General features: G+C 52.4%; 1 protein-coding gene across 1 annotated transcript in view; it reads left to right on the top strand.

Moving 5' to 3' along the window:
- Positions 1-17489, top strand: part of LOC138360325 (exportin-7-like) — a 215790-nt gene that overhangs the window by 9891 nt on the left and 188410 nt on the right. Inside the window, exon 3 of the mRNA XM_069320244.1 lies at positions 16654-16798. Coding sequence (XP_069176345.1) covers positions 16654-16798 — 145 coding nt within the window. The remainder of the gene's footprint in view (positions 1-16653; positions 16799-17489) is intronic.

The raw sequence follows: 17489 nt of genomic DNA on the forward strand, positions 1-17489 counted from the left end.
GCGCCGATCATCCGCGCAGCCCTCCCCACCCCGGGAGGGGGAGGGGGGAGCCCCGGACCTACCGCGCCGGCTGCCAAGCTCCAGTTCGGAAGCTAAGCTTCAACCAACGCGAAAAAACCGCCGACCGGTGGGAGGGAGGGTTTCCAGGGAGCCTCCGGGGCTCACCCAGAAAATGGCGTTTCATTACATTCAACGCTGGTTTTCTGTGGGGAGCCCCTACGGCTCCCTGGAGCTTCATACCCAAAGAGAAGGAAAAGAAAGGGCTAACCCGGGAGGCGGCCGCCACAAACTCTGCAACGCAAAGCCAAGACAACCGGTCGCAAACCTGTGACCCAAGGCAACAAGAACGCCCAAGAACAGATGCACATATGGATGGGCGGCCAAAAACCTGTGCGACCCACAATTCCCTGCGCCCGAAATGAGCCCGAGACGTCACCAACACAGCAGCAATTGCTGCAAACGTCTGAACAGCACGGGCGCAAAGACAGACCGCAGGAAGAAGGAAAACACTGCGGACGACCCGGGAGACCCGATCCCTGAAAACAGGGAACGAAGGAACCGGATCAACCACAGCGCATCCCCAGGCACGGTACGCTGGCAACAGCAAAAAGCACAACTGGACAACACAGGACGCACCCCCCGGCCAAACCAAACAAGTACCAATACCCCAAGAACCCCTCCGGAAAGCAGCCGTCTCGACCGTCGCCAGGACAGAGAAAGGCTGCACACCAATAAAGCTACCACCAGTACCAAAGAGGAGGAAACTGGAACCGAAGGGGCTACCACAAACTGAGGGGAAGAGAAGGCACCCTGAACAAGGACCAGGATGGCTCAGGCGACTCATGAGCAGGCCGGAGGGGAAACAAAACGCGAGAAAACGTAATAAACGTCATACAGTCTCCAAGACGAAGCTCGCAGGTGGGACACCGTCAACAAAGCCACCTGAACACCATAGAGATGGCGATACCTGCGTCAAAATACCAGACGCGAAGAGCCAAAGAGAGGGCCGAACCAGTCACGGACAGGACCGATTCGGCCTGCTGAAAGAGGCGAAGCCTCAGGAAAAACGCCCCGGGTACGGACACCTATCAAGCAGCGTCTGAAAAGAAGGCCGGGCCGGCCACCGTGGAACCATAGGGACTGTTCTCGTGGGAATGGGCTGCAACCGAGCCAGAACCCGAAGCAACAGCTGGACCGGGAGAAGAGGTACAGGTACCCCCCACCTCGACCAGGCCTGCCGAAATGCCTCCACCGGGAAGTCCTCGCAGGTGGGAAGGGCGCCACAAAACGGGCGACGCCTAGACCACGCCGACCCGAAGACGTCCATGGCCAGGAGTCCATAAGCCCAACAGAGCCAACAAAACGAATCGGCGACGACTGGCCAACCCACGAAGAGGAATGAACCGAGACAGCTGTCCACCAGGACGCAGGACACACCCCGGACACGAACCACACGGTTAACCAAACCCCCTGTGGTTCCGGCAAGAACCACCAGAGAACAGTCCAAACAGAGCTGAATGGTAGAGTACCTAGTGACCCAAACCCTCCGAAGCGCAAACCAGACAGCCAGGAACACCTGAACCGGGCTGTGATCCTGAACAGCCAAAGGCGGGACCACAGCCACAGTAACACTTCTGGAGGGAAGACAATGAGGGGCCCAAGAGCCTGAAACAAGGCCCAGGTCCGAACCCGGGACGGAAACAGAAGGTAAAACCTCCAGATCACCAGGAAACCAAACCCAGCGATCTGGAAAGAACCAACCCCAGGCGAGCAGACAAGCGGACTGACTGGGAGCCCACTCCAGCCAGTCGTTGAGGTAGGCCAGACACCGAATCTCAGACGCAGACAGGGCACTAAGATCCGGTAAAGATGCAAAGAGTATACAAAGTGCCCTTCACAAAATAGGGAATGCAATAAAAACAGCAAACCTGAAGCCCCACCACCAAAGCATTGTATGACAATCATATTAAGACATTATGACATATGACAATCATTATATGACAATATGACAATTATAATCAAAGCATTATATGACAAAGTGCTGGGAAGAAAGGACACCACGAGAGTAGCTCTCATCCTGTAACTACACTTAGGTAAGTACACATAGGTAATTACCAACCGTGCTAGCCCCAGAAAAACTGGAGAGGAACGTGCCAAGAAGTGACCTGGAGGTCCAGGTCCACCATCCATGCACCCGGCCCTAACAGAATCCGAACAAGAGACAACAGTCCTCCGAGCAGGGCAGAGGATCCAGGGCGCAGACGGAAGTAGTCCAGAAGAACTGCAGACTGGAAAAGCTCATGACTGCAAAGAGCAGACGGGAAAAGCCCATGACTGCAAAGAGCAGACGGGAAGCCCAGAAGGATGGGGCGGATCGACCACGCCCCACTCACCCACGAAGAGGAAAAGACGAAGCGCAGGGAAGAAGCCCACCCCGCCAGCTCTGAACCCCCCCCAAGGGGGAGAAGCCGTCCTCCGACGCCAGCAGAGGCCGGAAGACAACCCAAAGCGCCCACCAACAGCGGGACCAAGCGAGAGGCAACAGAGCAAGCTGCCCCCCCAGCGCCCAGTCAACAGAGAAGGGAACAGAACCCCTTCAGAAAGAAAAAGTACACTACCGAAGTCATGAGGAGAGACTACGGGAATGAAACCACACTTCGCTGGAAGAGGAAGTGAGGGGAGACCTGATCACCACATACAAGATACCCAAGGGAATCGACAGGTTTGAGAAGGACAGGCTATGTAACACAAGGGGCACACGCACTAGGGGACACAGGTGGAAACTGAGTACCCAAAAGAGCCACAGATAGAATTAAAGTTTTTTTTTTTTTTTTTTTTTTTTTTTTTTTTTTTTTTTTGTCAGAATGGGAACGGGAAAGCACGAAGAAGTAATGTGGCGACTCCTCACACAAGTAACGAGGCTGACCCCCATACAATGTCACATGTAGACATGACAGAGCCCAAGAGGCACAGGAACCGATACACCTGTTGACGGACGGTTGAGAGGCAGGACCAAGGAGCCAGAGCTCAACCCCCACAAGCACAACTAGGTGAGGACATATATTGTAAAAGCACAAGCCGCCGACTAGTGGCAAAGAGCACTACGCCGGCCAGGCAAAGAAGGCACAAAACTGCATCTAAAGGCCCACCTCGACAGCAAAACCACAAAGTCCCAGCACAACCACAACATGTGCCAAGACCCAAAAAGCTCAGTCTGCAAGCCAGGAAGACCCCGGAACCCCAAAAGGCAGAACCGGGTCACACGAGGAAACAAAGTCCCCTGAACCCACAAAAGGGGGCCCAAGAGGAAGAAACCTCCAGAACGAAACCAAGGAACCCAAAGGAACCCAGAATCGAACCAGGGGGAGCCCAAACCACCACATTTGCCGGCGGAGAACACCACCAAAAGGCAAAGCACAGACCCCAGCAGAACGCCCTGGGAAAACGGTCCCAACAGACCGAAAACCGAGGGGCAAGGTGTGGGAGCAAGCATACCAGCCAGGGGCACTGAGCCTAAACCCAGAGGCTCAGACCCAAAATCAACACCCAAACGTTCCCAGAGGAACAGGCAACGGCAAGAAAACACCAGAAAAACAAAGAAACGACAACAGGAGAACAAAAACCCTGCAAATTATTTGAAAACTCACCAGAGACGCTCGCTCGCACACCCAGACGCATGTAAACAAACCGCAACGCCGCCCTGGTGGCCACGCCGGGAAACCGGCAGACGAAAATGGCCGCCAGCAGGGGCTGTGACTGACGCTTAATACACAAAAACACGCCAGCAAATGTGGGAAGCTAGCAGACTGGAAGGGAGAAAAACGACGCCCAACAGCAGAAAAACCCCTGAAGGGGCAAAACCGCCCCAGAACTGCTAGCAGGCAACCCCCACAGCCCCGGGAACCAACAACAGAGGCCCCGGGGCAGAGCCGTCCTCCAAGCCCTCCGCCCGTAAAGAAAAGCAAGAGCCCATGGGAAAGGCAACAAGAAAGGGCCGCTGGTAAGACCCAGAAGCCTTGGCAGGAGGCACAGGCTCAAACCTCCGTCCCCAACCCGAACGGGGCATCCCCCGAAAACCGCCCGAGTCTCTGCCGCAACTGAACCCCGCCCCGACCCCGAAACCCGCAGACGGTCCGGAGCCGGGAACATGGAGAGAAAGGGGCGAGCAGCACCTAACCAAACGGGGCGGCCACGGGGCATTCGAGTGGGAAACCAACCTAGCATGTTGCAGCAACCTAACCTAGCTTGCAACATGGATGCCGCCTGTACTCTGAACAGTAATAACATCAGGAGAGTACTGGAGAACAAGCAGAGAATCACTCGCAAGACTCCGGGTCAAGGTGTCAGTGACCCAACAGGCAGCATGACGGAGGTAAAATGGCGACTGTCACCCGGAGACAAGGGAACAGCAACCAACGATCCCGTTCAAAACGGGTTGGAACCCGGAAGACACATTCAATGGTCCCCCGAGCCCAGACAGGGGTTTCCAGGGCCCGTAGGGTAACAACTACGGGAAGCCCGGGCAAGGTGTTGCTAACCGGTTAAGAAACCCAAACATAACAAGAGGGTAGATTATAGCACTGAAAACCCCTGAGACGTGTACAAGCACGGGGACCTAGCAGAGGGCCGCCAAACACTACCAGTGGAACTATAACCACCTTAGGCAGACCCCCACCAGGCAAGAAAATGAAAAACAAAAGAAAAACCCCGCAAAAGTACACCGTCTCCAGAGGCAACAGAAACCGGCCGCCGCATAGGTGGCAGGCTGCGCAACACCTTGACGCCCTAACCAGCACAATACCAATCCCTACCCAGGGCCAAACAAGGGCCCCAAGCCCCAGCTGGCCCCAAGGGCGAGGCAAATGCCGAGCAGCAAGAACCTCTACGGGAATGGTTCCCGAACGCCCCAGGGAAGATAACCCTGTTACGCAAGGGCAGTACTCACAGGGCGCTTAGGGAAGTCAGCCACTAAGCACATGCAGCCCCGGCACTGATGAAGTACTCCTGGCCACCGCACACCACAACACACGGCAGTGAACGCCACACAAGGCAAACACCGCCTAGGAAACTGAGGCCAGAGAAGCGTCAATCCCGGTTGACATTAGCGAACGAACTGAAGCTTGGCAGCCGGCGCGGTAGGTCCGGGGCTCCCCCCTCCCCCTCCCGGGGTGGGGAGGGCTGCGCGGACGATCGGCGCGGCAGTAAAGTGTGATGTTTGCTTGTTTGCTTGTTTCCTTGGGATTGTAGGGAGTTTTCTACCTCTCTGTTCGGTTTTTGTTGTAGTTTCTTACCATGTGGGGTTTGTTTTGTTACGCCTACCTTTCTGGGTGCCTAACCCCGGTCGATGGCAGATAAGGAAAACCCCCAACCATATGGGGTTTTCCAGGGCCATTGCTCCCTGAAACCTCTCTGAAGGGGCCAGGTTCTGGCGCTGGTCCCTGGTAGGTCTGAACTCCTTAGCTAATGTCCCGGTCTAACATAACATACATTAGCCCGATAAGCTCCAGGGAGCCGTAGGGGCTCCCCACAGAAAAAATAGTTGTGACAATCATGATAATGGTGTGTTCTGTATTTTCATTAATTTGTTATCATTATCCCGTTTCCCACTTCATTGTGTGTAGAGGCTTTGGTTCGAAGATAAAAATGGGATTAATATAGCAAATGTAAGCTTTAAATATTTAGAATAAAATAGGTTATGCTTTTGCCATTGGTGGGAAGATGGGATCCCAGTTCTATTCCTCCACCCAATTAATGGAGGGGATACAACGATGATTGTACTCGGTAGGGGCTTCTAGTTGGGGTCTTAGTTTCTGCTTAGTCAGTGTCGGCTGTGCTCACCAAGCTATACACCCTTATTATCAGGGAGGCAGTGGCTACATTCTTTGCCACCTGACTTGCCATTGTTGGCTCAGTCTCTGGATCCGGCATTGGCCTAGTTGCTGGATTCGGAATCGGCCCTTGCTCTAATCTCTGCTTCTCCTTTATCTCCCAATCTGTTTCTGGAGGATGTCATTGCTGAATTCTCGTCATCAGCAGCATCTGCATGTTTGTCTATCTTACCTAGATTATACCTGGATGGGGTTCTGGGAGTACTACTACTCCCTGGCCAGGCTTGACATGTAAGACCTTGGTCCAACAGGCTATTGCTATGGGTGGCCCACAGGCCCACATTTCCACCACAGCCTGGTTGGTCCTTCCTGTGGTGGATGATGAATCTCCTTGGTGTTTGGGTTGGTTGTTCTCAGTCTTTGAGGCAGTTTGGTAGAGCTGGGGTGGTGCCTGTTGATCAAGGTAGGCCATCTGTGGAGCTAGATGCTGAGTCGCATTCACTTCCCTCAGTGGTTCCTACTTTGGTTGGCACTGTGTTTGTTAATTTCGAAAGACGGGCTTACAGGATTTGCACTAGCTCGCCTACAAGTGGAGTGGGCAGTTAGCTCGGTTTGCCAACACCTGGTCCAAGTGTTGGCAGACCAATTCATGGACTCTTCTGGTCATTTCTTCGGCCAGTGGTGGAGTTGTTTGGTCTTTCCTCTTTTTGGAGAGTTTGGGCTCTGTGTGCAGACTTCCTCTCCTCGTCTTTCTTGGGTTATTTCGGAGCGGGTGGCTTTGGGCAGGTCCAAATAACTGCATCTCTTTGTTGGGTCTTTTGCCGCTGCCTGGTCCCGAAACGGGACTCACTGGACCTCTAGTTCACCCTCGACCTCTTCAGATTGAACCAGTTCATACCTTGCCCCATCTTTTAAATGACTACTTTGTTCCAGATCCATCTCATGCTTGAGGTGGGTGGTTGGATGATCTCCCTGGATTTCCAGGATGTGTAATGGCATATTCCTATTCATTTGGGGTTCAGGGATTAAGCTCTTGTTAGGAGGCACCAGACCTACTGCATTCAGGTTCTTCAGTTCGAGCTCAGGTCATGGTGGTCTATCTTCTTTCGCTTAGTGTTTTGGTTCTGGCTTACTTTGGCAGCTGGCTGGTGTTGACTCTCAGTTGGTCCACATTTCTGCTAACCAGGGGGCTGGCTCGTTCCCAGCTCACTGGGTTCAGGTTCCTGGTGAACAGGCAGAAGTTCCAGTTGGTTCCATCTCATTTCTGTGGGGAGCCCCTTCGGCTCCCCCGAGCTTATCCAGGCTGATATGCTAATGTCAGACTTTGGCATCAGTCATGTGTATGGAGTTCTGAGGGGCCTACCAGGGACCACGAGCCAGAACCTGGCCCCCTCAGAGAGGCATAGGGAGCAATGGCCTATAGAAACCCCCATGTGGTTGGAAGCATTCTGTGTCTGCCATCGACTGGTCAGGCAACCAGAACAAGCTGAACAGCAGTGCTGTGAGCTCATGCTGTGTGTGCCAGCCTTGGTGGTTCACTCAGTACTGAGGCCCTAACACCCGGGAATGTTGCCCACGATTTTTTTTTAAATGGTGTCTGTTTACAAGAGCTCTGATGAAGGTGAGGTGAAACCCGTGTATCCGCAGGCCGTTTAAATATTGTGTAGTACTCCTACACATCATATGATGTGATGTGCAATTTTGGGTAAGTTACTCAACACATCATATGATGTGTTATGCAGTTTAAGGGTCAAGTCATTCTCAGGTGACTCGGTGGTTGCTTGAGCAGCTGTGCAGGAGCCTCAACTTTGCAATCATTGTACAGTATCCACTCAATTTCACAGCCTCCTATTTACTTATTTGTCTCTAATAACGACCGGTTTGGGAGACCATTATCTGGAGCCTCATATACCGGTCTGGCGTTCAATAGAACCGTAGGTCGGTATTGGGTTTGTTTTGGCATCAGGGGGGACCTCACATGGTAAGCAGGCCGCCGACCTCTATAGTCCACTCTCTCACCCCTCACTATAACTCTACCCAAACCCTCACTTCCAGTCTCCCCCCCCCCCCACCTCTCCCAAGAGACCCTTCTAGAAGGCTGCTCAGTAGATTGCCAGCCAGAGAGCTTGGAGAATCTCCATCTAATTCAATAAAGCTTTCTTGAAGCAAGTACTTGTATAACTTTTTATTATCCTAACAATATTACTAAACAAAATCTGTAACCAAAAATATATATGATGTACATCCAGAATTTAAGAAACAAATCTGGCTAAGGGGGTCGAGTGTATTAGGCTTATCAGAGTAAGCCCGTCCTTTCCCACCGCCCTCTACATCCCATACACACTCTGCCTCACTGGTCACATAGTTCAACTCAATACCCATCCCTCCCTCCCTCCCATCCATCCATCCATCCATCCATCCATCCATCCATCCATCCATCCATCCATCCATCCATCCCTCCCTCCCTCCCTCCCTCCCTCCCTCCCTCCATCCATCCATCCATCCATCCATCCATCCATCCATCCATCCATCCATCCATCCATCCATCCATCCCTCCCTCCCTCCCTCCCTCCCTCCCTCCCTCCATCCATCCATCCATCCATCCATCCATCCATCCATCCATCCATCCATCCATCCATCCATCCATCCATCCCTCCCTCCCTCCCTCCCTCCCATCCATCCATCCATCCATCCATCCATCCATCCATCCATCCCTCCCTCCCTCCCTCCCTCCCTCCCTCCCTCCCTCCCTCCCTCCCTCCCTCCCTCCCTCCCTCCCTCCCTCCCTCCCTCCCTCCATCTCTCCCTCCATCCATCCATCCATCCATCCCCTCCCTCCCTCCCTCCCTCCCTCCCCTCCCTCCCCTCCCTCCCCTCCCTCCCCTCCCTCCCCTCCCTCTCTCCCTCCCTCTCTCTGTCCATCCCTACCTCCATCCATCCCTCTGTCCATCCCTCTCCTTGGGATTTGGTTGTCTTTTCCGTTCATGTTCGTGGAGTCCCCAACTTCCTCGCTGATGGTCTGTCACTGTTACCATTTCCTCGGAGTAAACCATCAATGCCACCTCCTTCCTGTGGCTTTAAGTGACATTTGGGTGACCAGACAGGGACCTCTTCATCTTGGCGTTGTGTGATCACCTTCCTGTGTACTTGGAGCCGCTTCTTTATTGTGAGGCCCTTGCATTGCACATCTTTTGGTTGGACTGGTTGAGGTGGGGGGGGGGGGGGAGGTTTGTACCTCTTCTACCCGGTCTGGCTGTTGCTTTGGGTCATGACGCGATTGGAGTCCTACAGGTGGAGATTAATCTTTCTGGCTCCTTGATTTCTGGCCCAGCCTTGGTTTCAGGGACTGCTTGCTTGGTTTCCAAACCTAGGCATTTTTCAGCTTCTGCTTCTGTAATTACCTAAGTGTAATTACCTAAGTGTAGTTACAGGATGAGAGCTACGCTCGTGGTGTCCCGTCAGAGAGTTGGCATGCTTCACTCGCTCAACCTTCTCATTTGCTCTATGCGTCTGGTATTTTATCTTGGGAGAGACCCTTCAGCTCCCCAGAGCTTATCCAGGCTAATATGCTAATGTCAGACTTTGGCATCAGTCATGTGTATGGAGTTCTGAGCGCCTACCGGGGACCACGAGCCAGAACCTGGCCCCCCTCAGAGAGGCAAGGGGAGCAATGGCCTATAGAAACCCCCGTGTGGTTGGAAGCATTCTATGTCTGCCATCGACCGAATCAGGCACCTAAAAAGGTAAGCGCCCCAAAACAAACCCTTATTCTGGTTAAAATTGCTACCAAACTCCGAACTAGCGGATAGAACTCCCCAAACCGAAACAAACTAACTAGCATGATGTCACACATCACCGTGCCGTTGTCTGTGCAGCTTCTCCCTTCCCCGGGAGGGGGAAGGGGGGGGGGGCCTGACCCCTGCACCAGCTATCCACCTCTCGGTTCTGTGGATGATGCTAGGGGCAGAGGTGGTGTGCTCTGGCTCCAGTGATTGTTTCCAGAACTGTGCCTTGTGTGTGGTGTCTGTCTTCCAGGGGTGCGAGAGCCAGGAGTCTTTTTTTCAGTACTTGGGCTGCATGCACCTAGGTTTCCCTTCCCTAGATGCCCTCTGAGTACTGACTTTGGGGTTTGGGGCTTGGGGCCACCTTCCACAAGTTCCTTGGGTTCTGCTTCTGCTAGGCTGTTTTACTGCTTGTTTTTTTCGGTCACCCTTTGGGTGCTTGGGGGTTTTATCTCCCTTGTTTACCTTAAGGTAAGAGGCAGTTTGCAATGGTAGGGGCGCAGGGTACTGTGCAGCTTGTTTTCACCATTCATGGTGCTACATAGCCTTCCCGGTTTGATGCCTTCTTTTGATAATTACTTACTTCACCATTCATGGTGGCCGACTCTGTTCCTCTAGGGTACGCTGTCCTTTTGCAAGGGTTTTATTGTTATTTTTGTTGATTTGCTTCGTAGGGGGTCTGCCTTGGTGGTTGTCCCATAAGTGCCTGTCCTGAGTACTGTTGTCTTTTCAGGTGGTGCCCCCAGATAGGTCCCCATGAGTGTACACATCCTGGGAGTTCAGCTATTAGAGAGTTATTTGGAAGACTTGGGCTCCGGTTAGCAGTATCCTGCCTGTGATTTCCTGAGCGTGAGTTCTGTCTCAGGACCCTGGAAAACTTCACCGGGGCGCGCGGGTCTGATGGATGTGACCCCCGAGTTCCCCCTCGTCTTGTGCGAGTTCGAGGGTTGCTCAGTCCCCTTGTCTCAGGGTGACCCTCACGGTTTTTGCCTCCGTCACGCTGCCTGTTGGGTCGGTGACACTTTCGACGCGGAGTCCTGTGAGTTTTGTTACTTGCTAGTGACTCAGTTTACCCAATCAAATGATGATCATATGCAGGTACAAGCAGCACTGACGTTGCATGCTTGCTTTAGGTTGTTGCAACGTGCTCGGTTGGTTGCTCACCCAGATGCCCCGAGGCAGCCTTGTTTTGCTTATAGAGACCCGGACATGGGAGTGATAGTTACTTTGGCCTTGGTTCAGTCTGCATCCCCCTCATCCTTCCCCTGCTGTGGTTTGTTCTGGGAACGGGCAGACTTGGGGGCCTTGGGCTCCGTTGTACCCTGTCTGGGTTTTTCTACCCTCTGAGCAGAGCTTACTGTTACAAGGAGTGCAGTTCTTTCCCCCCACCCCCTCTGCGTACGAATTTGATTTGGTGTCTGCCTCTCCTCGGGTTCGGTTCCGTTTCTTCCCCGGGTGCGTCGGTTCTGTCTTTCCAGAGGTTTTCAGCTTGCCGCATCCAACCTTCTAGGGTGCGGGCAGCCCTTGCAGCAAAACTTCTGCTCGACCCGGATTATGCCTCTGTTATGGATCCGTCTTTATTCAGGTTTGGGACTTCGTTCCCTTTCTGAGTCCGCTATGAGGTTCCTGGCTAGCAGACTGTCCTGTGTTTGCTTTGGAGGCTTGGCATTCCTTCTGCCATTCCCGCACGCTTAAGTGGTGCAAGGCTTCGACGGTGGTTCAGGTTTTCCTGGGGGCGACCTTGAGCACCTCACTGAGTGCTTGTTTGCCCCTGCCCTTTCCCGGGATGTTGGCGTTTTGCAGCTCAATGTGCAGGTTCCTTCCCTTTTGGCTGCGCAGGTGGCGGAGGACTTGCACGCTCGTGGCCTCTTGGCTTTGGCCTTGCATTTCTTTTCCCTTCTGGAGCTGTCTTCGGACTGGGTTGAGGAGGATGTGGAGACATTGGGGACCGTTCCTGGGTCTGATGCCCTGGGCTCGGCGGCTCGCTCGTCATCTGCCTTGTTGAAGCTGTTTGCGCCGATCCTGCAGGATGCAGTTGAACGGTTTTATGCTTCCAGGCTCGCATGTCGGCAGGCGGTGATTGCCTCCTCCTTGGAATCTGCATGGGCCCTGGCTCTTATTGATGGCTTCGCCTTTTTGTCCTCTGCTGTTTGCTGATTCTGCCATGGCGCAGTATTTGCAGGCTTCTTCAGCTAGTTTTCATCCTATATCTGACTTGTTGGTTCTCCAGGGGCCCCTGGGGATTGGGGTTTTCCCAGAAGGGTTGTGCCAGGGCTTGCAGTTCCTCTTGTTGGGGTAAGCTGCTGGTGCCAGTTTTGGGGCCGGCCCCGTCTTCTGACCCACCTTCGTCTGGTCGGCGCAGTGCTCACTCTGTGCGAGGTTCGAGATCTTGTGAGGGGAGCCAGCCCTTTCATGGTTCGCCCCATTGACAGGGCGATGGGGGGAGAAGCTTGCGCTGTTCGCTCACGCCTGGTGCCACGATTTGTGGGCGCTTTGGGTTGTTTCCGTCGGCCTGCGGTGGCATTGGGTGGTCCCCTCCTCTTTCAAGGGGTTTCGGGCTGGCGGGGCAGGCCTCATCCCATGCGCTCTGTCGGGTCATCCTTGAGTGGGTTCGCTTGGGCGTGGTCAAAACGACGACATCCCTCAGATGGGTTTCCCGTCTGTTCCCAGTACCGAAACGGAGCTGTGCGGATCTGCAGTTCATGCTGGACTTGTCCCGTCTGTACCCCCTGAGTTCATTGCCCCTCCTTCCGAATGACCACGCTGTCCCAGGTTTGATTCCTGCTGGTACCGGGCGCTTGGATGGTGTCCCTGGACCTCCGGGACGCTTATTGGCATGTCCTGATTCATCCGGGGTTCAGGGACTGGCTCGGTTTTGTTGTGGGGTTTCAGAGTTACCGTTTTCATTGTTTCCCTTTCGGGTTGAACCTGGCACCTCGTGTGTTCACATGCCTTACCTGGGGCGTTGTGGCCCGTTTGCATCCTTTAGATATGTTCGGGTGTTGGCCTACCTCAACGACTGGCTGGTTTGGGCTCCCAGCCAGTCCTCTTGTCTGCTAGCCAGGGATTTGGTTCTTTCTCAGCTCACCGGGTTCAGGTTCTTGGTGAACTGGAGGAAGTCCCATCTGGTTCCCTCCCAGGTTCGGACCTGGCAGGGCCTTGTGTGGGACTCTCGGACCGATTCCTTGTCTCTTCCTCCGGAGTCTTCCTTCGGCTGCGGACCCGCATGCACCTGTTTCTGGGGATCACCCGGCGGTTACTCGATGGTCTATGCAGAAGTCTGAACTTTGCAATGATGGTCTACCCGCTGGGTTTGGTTTGGTTTCGTTGGCTGTTCTGGTTCCTCCGGGGGACATCCCTTCCGCCTCTCTTGCGATCGCTGGGTTTGGCCCCTAAGGGCCTTGCGTCCAGTGTTGTGTCGCCGGCTTCCTTTTCAGGATTTTCGGAGTTCAGTGCCTTGGCGCCTGCCCGAGCCCTCACTCGATGTGTTCACAGACACGTTGTCTCTCGGCTGGGTCTTTCTGACCAGTGCTCACCAGGCTGGCCTGGGGCGGTGGAGTCCGTCCTTCCGTCGGGCCCACAGTATGGTGTGGGAGTTCGCTGTGGTGTGTTTTGGTCTTTGGAATGTTGGGGTCACCCGCGGAGCGACGATCAGGCTCCATTCGGACTGCTCCCCGGGGGTTCATTGCCTGAACCGAGGGAGTTTGATGCGGTCCTTGGCTCTTTGGTGCTAGTTCCTTTGAGTGACTTGTCTGCTGAGTTCTCGGGGTTTGGCTCTCCTGGCGGTTCATGTTCATGGAGTGTAAATCTTGGCGGACGGCCTGTCTCATTTCATTACCCTGTCCATGTAATGGACAGGCGACACCGATTCATTCCGTTGGCTCCGCCAGACGTTCGGGCGCCCAGAAGTGGATGAAGTGGCTGCGTCGGTGTGGTTGCGGCGTATGTGGTGTTGTATGTGGCGCCCTTCCCCGACTGCGAGGCCGTCAGGATCTATGTCTTTCGGCAGGACTGGTAGAGGTGGGGGGTTCCTGTACCTCTTTCCCCCGGTTCAGCTGTTGCTCCAGGTCCTGATTTGCTTGGAGACTTACCAGGGGAGAGTAGTCCTCTTGGCCTGTGGTGGCTGGCTCAGCCGTGGTTTCAGGTTCTGCTTGCTCGGTGTCCGAACCCGGAGGTTTTCCCGCGGCTCCGCCTCTGTCAGCAGATTGGACCGGTGCGTCACGATGCTGGTTCGATCTTCTCCTCGAGTCTTCGCATATGGTATTTTTCACTCGAGTTTATCATCATCTCTATTGTGATCAGGTGGCTTCTTTGTTGGTGTCACACCTGTGGGCTTCGTATTGGCGGCAGTATGAAGTTTCCTGTCAGTCCTTTCATTTCTTTTTGACTCTTCGTTGTTGTACTTCCCTTTCAGTTCGGGTGGTTTTTGTCCTTTCTCTCTTGGTTGTTCCAGGACTGTCGCCAAATACTGTTGCCTGTTATCGTGTGGCGTTGGCGGAGCCACTCCAGCTTGCTTTAGGTATTGATGTTACTTCTGTGCCGTTTCGCAAGCTGTCTCGTGTGCTGTTTCACTTCCGGCCTGCTCATGCTCCACCTGAGCCATCCTAGTCATTGGACAGAGTGCTCTCCTATCTTCTCCTCGGTTTGTGATGGCCCCTTCGGTTCAGAATTGCTTCTCGAAGGCTCTTTTCCTGTTGGCATTGGCCTCTGGGGGTCGGGTGAAGGAGCTTCATGCTCTCCTCTGGCACAGAGGTTTTTGCTCATTTGGTTGTGGTGATCGGTTCGTTCGTCTGCAGCCGTCTACTGTTCTGGCGAAGAATGAGATATCTGCTTTCCGGAGGGGTCCTTGGGTTGTTGATGCTTGGTTGGTCAGGTCCGGGGGTGAATCATGTTTTGTGTCCCATTTCGGCCCTCCGCTGTTATTTGCGTGCCACGGCTTCAGTGTCCGGGGAAGCGCTTTGGGTTGATCCGGTTTCCCCTTCTTCCCTGTTCGTGGCTACGGGTCTCTCAGGTCATCCGCATGGTTATTCAGTCTAGCTAGCTTGAGGTCTATCCCAGTGTCTATGACGTTTGTAAGTTCGCTGCCCTTGCTGCCGTTTTGGGGAACATATCCTAGGCTGACATTTGAGCACGGGGTTTTTGGCGGTCGAACTGGGTCTTGACTGTACGCTACCTCATGAATGTTCCTGTGCCTAGTTGGCCTTGTGTCGTTTTGGGTCGGGCGTTGCAGCCAGTTGTCTCGTCTTCGGGTTGAGGAGTGAGCAGTGACCTCCTCCTGAGTAAGTCCCTCTGTTTTTCATCTGTGGGTAGTTATCTCCGAGTATCCGAAGGGAGCTCTTCCCAGAAAACCAGCGTTGAATGTAATGAAACGCCATTTTCTGGGTGAGACTTGGAGGCTTCCCGGCAACCCTCCCTCCCTCCGGTCGGCATTTTTTGGCATGTTTTGACATCCAGCCTCAGAACTGAGAGGTGGATAGCTGGCTCCCCCTTTCCCCACCCAGGGAGGGGGGAGCTGCGCAGAAAGCGGCGCGGTGACATGTGACGTTATGCTAGTTAGCTCGTTTCTGTTTGGGGAGTTCTATCCACTAGTTAGGCGTTTGGTAGCAATTTTAATCAGAATAGGGGTTTGTTTTGAGGAGGTTACCTTTCTGGGTGCCTGACCCGGTCGATGGCAGACATAGAATGCTTCCAACCACACGGGGGCTTCTATAGGCCATTGCTCCCCCTTGCCTCTCTGAGGGGGCCCGGTACTGGCCATGGTCCCCGGTAGGGCTAAGAACTCCATACACATGACTGATGCCAAAGTATGACATTAGCATATCAGCCTGGATAGCTCCGGGGAGCCTCCGGGTCTCACCCAGAAAATGACATTTCATTACATTCAACGCTGGTTTTATGCGTATTTATCACCATCTTTGTGGTAATCGAGTGGCTCATTGATGGTGTCCCACTTGTGGTCATCCTTGAGGTGGCAGTTCAGGTATATGGTTTTCTGGCAGTTGTTTTGCCACTTCCTTTCTTTTTGTCACTATTCTTTGGTGTCTGAGCTAGTGTTCTCCTTTCCTGATCCGCATCTTATGTCAAATACTGTTGCCTTGTGTTATGCAGCATTGGAGGAGCTGCTGCAGCTTGCATTTAGGGTTAATAATGCCTCGGCTCCTTTTTGCAAGCTGTCTCGTGTGTTGTCTCACGTCCAACCTCCATGCACTGCCTGAGCCTGCTTGGTCTCTTCACCGTGTTTATTTTCCTTTGTTCCTTCTGCTTTGTTTTCCTTCCTTTCTTCCTTTTGCATTGTTTCCCTTCTTTTGCTTGGTTTATGATGTCCCCTTCAGTCCGGGATTGTTTCTTGAAGGCTTTGTGTTTAGTTTCTCTTGCTTCTTGTTGTCGGATGGGTGAAATTCATGCTCTTATTCGACGCTGTGGGCTATTGTTTATTTGGCCTTGATGGGCAGTTTGTTCATCTGCAGCCTTTTTCTGTCGAAGAATGAATCTGTTGGGTTCCGAAAGGGTTTGCCGATTGTTAGTGCGTAGTTAGTTCGGATGGGGTTCATCCTGTGTTGTGCTCAGTGGCAGCTTTTCGCTTCTATCTTTGTGCCACCGGTTCTACCTTGGTAGATTCCTTGTGGGATGATCCTATCACCTTGATCTCTTATTCCTGTATTTCTCTGGTTGGCCACATAGTTAAGGAAGTTCTTTAGGGGGTTTCCCAGGTTATGGTCCCATTTGAATCCAGCAAAGGTTTGTTTTGTGTCGCTGATTTTTTTGGGTGCCTTTCCCAGTAGGTGGCATGAATGAATAAGCAAACCATCACATACTATTGCTCTCTGCACCTCTGTGAGGAGGCCAGGCTCTACCACTGGTCCCCAGTATGCCTGTAAAACTCTGCACCTGATGGGATCTAGTAGGATGACACTATCAGAGATAGCTTCAGGGTTCCACTGGGACTCACCCAGAAATGGAAGTTTCATTACATTCAACACTGGTTTTGTTGTAAAATTCTCAAATTACTGTGTTACATTTTAATTGTTATGTTCTCATTACAGTGTTACGAACCTGAAGTATTGGAGCCATTGTGCTAAAATATTGACACACACCTTGACTCTACTGTCAGACCTGTCCAACAGTTATAACAGTGCCTGTAAACTTGTTAAAATTGAGGAAGTGCAATTCATGCTCCTTAACCACACGGTGAGTTTCATTAGCTAGTTACAAACTTTATATTTTAGTGATGCAGTGAAATTAAAAAAAAAAAAGTAAAAGCTTTGCTAATTTTATTTCAAATCTATTTTGAAATTACTGTATGTATATAAAAATTTTTGTCTTGTATATATATCATACTTAACACTTTAGTCCGGGCATGACGCAGCATTGCGTCATCCGTTTACTGTCGGTAATCATGGGCATGACGCAATGCTGCATCGTCCACTAAAATAATTGCCAAAAATCAGGTTTTTATCCGATTTTTGGGGGACTGTTTGGTAACTGTCAACAAGCCGAATGCAATCTGTGACTACAATACAAACATGAAAGATGTTGATCACTTTGACCAAATGATCAAATATTATCACTTCATAAGGAAAACTCACAAATGGACGAAGAAAATGACCTTCTATTTTGTGCAAATTACTATCTACAATGCTTATGTGATGTACAACTACTACACAAAAAATACTAAACTATAATACTAAATATACTAAAATACTAAATACTAAACATTTGTGGGCAGAAATTGGGAGTGTAGCTGGAAGGTGTCTGGGCGCTCACTGGCGGTTAATGCGTGGCCTGTCTTCAACTCGTCGGCGGGTGGAGCGTGACCAGGTTTTTTATTTTATATGCTAATGTTCCTCTAGAGAATGCTATTGCAAACCCAGTGATACCA

The sequence above is a fragment of the Procambarus clarkii genome, unplaced genomic scaffold, assembly GCF_040958095.1.
Source record: "Procambarus clarkii isolate CNS0578487 unplaced genomic scaffold, FALCON_Pclarkii_2.0 HiC_scaffold_107, whole genome shotgun sequence".
Classification (NCBI taxonomy): domain Eukaryota; kingdom Metazoa; phylum Arthropoda; class Malacostraca; order Decapoda; family Cambaridae; genus Procambarus; species Procambarus clarkii.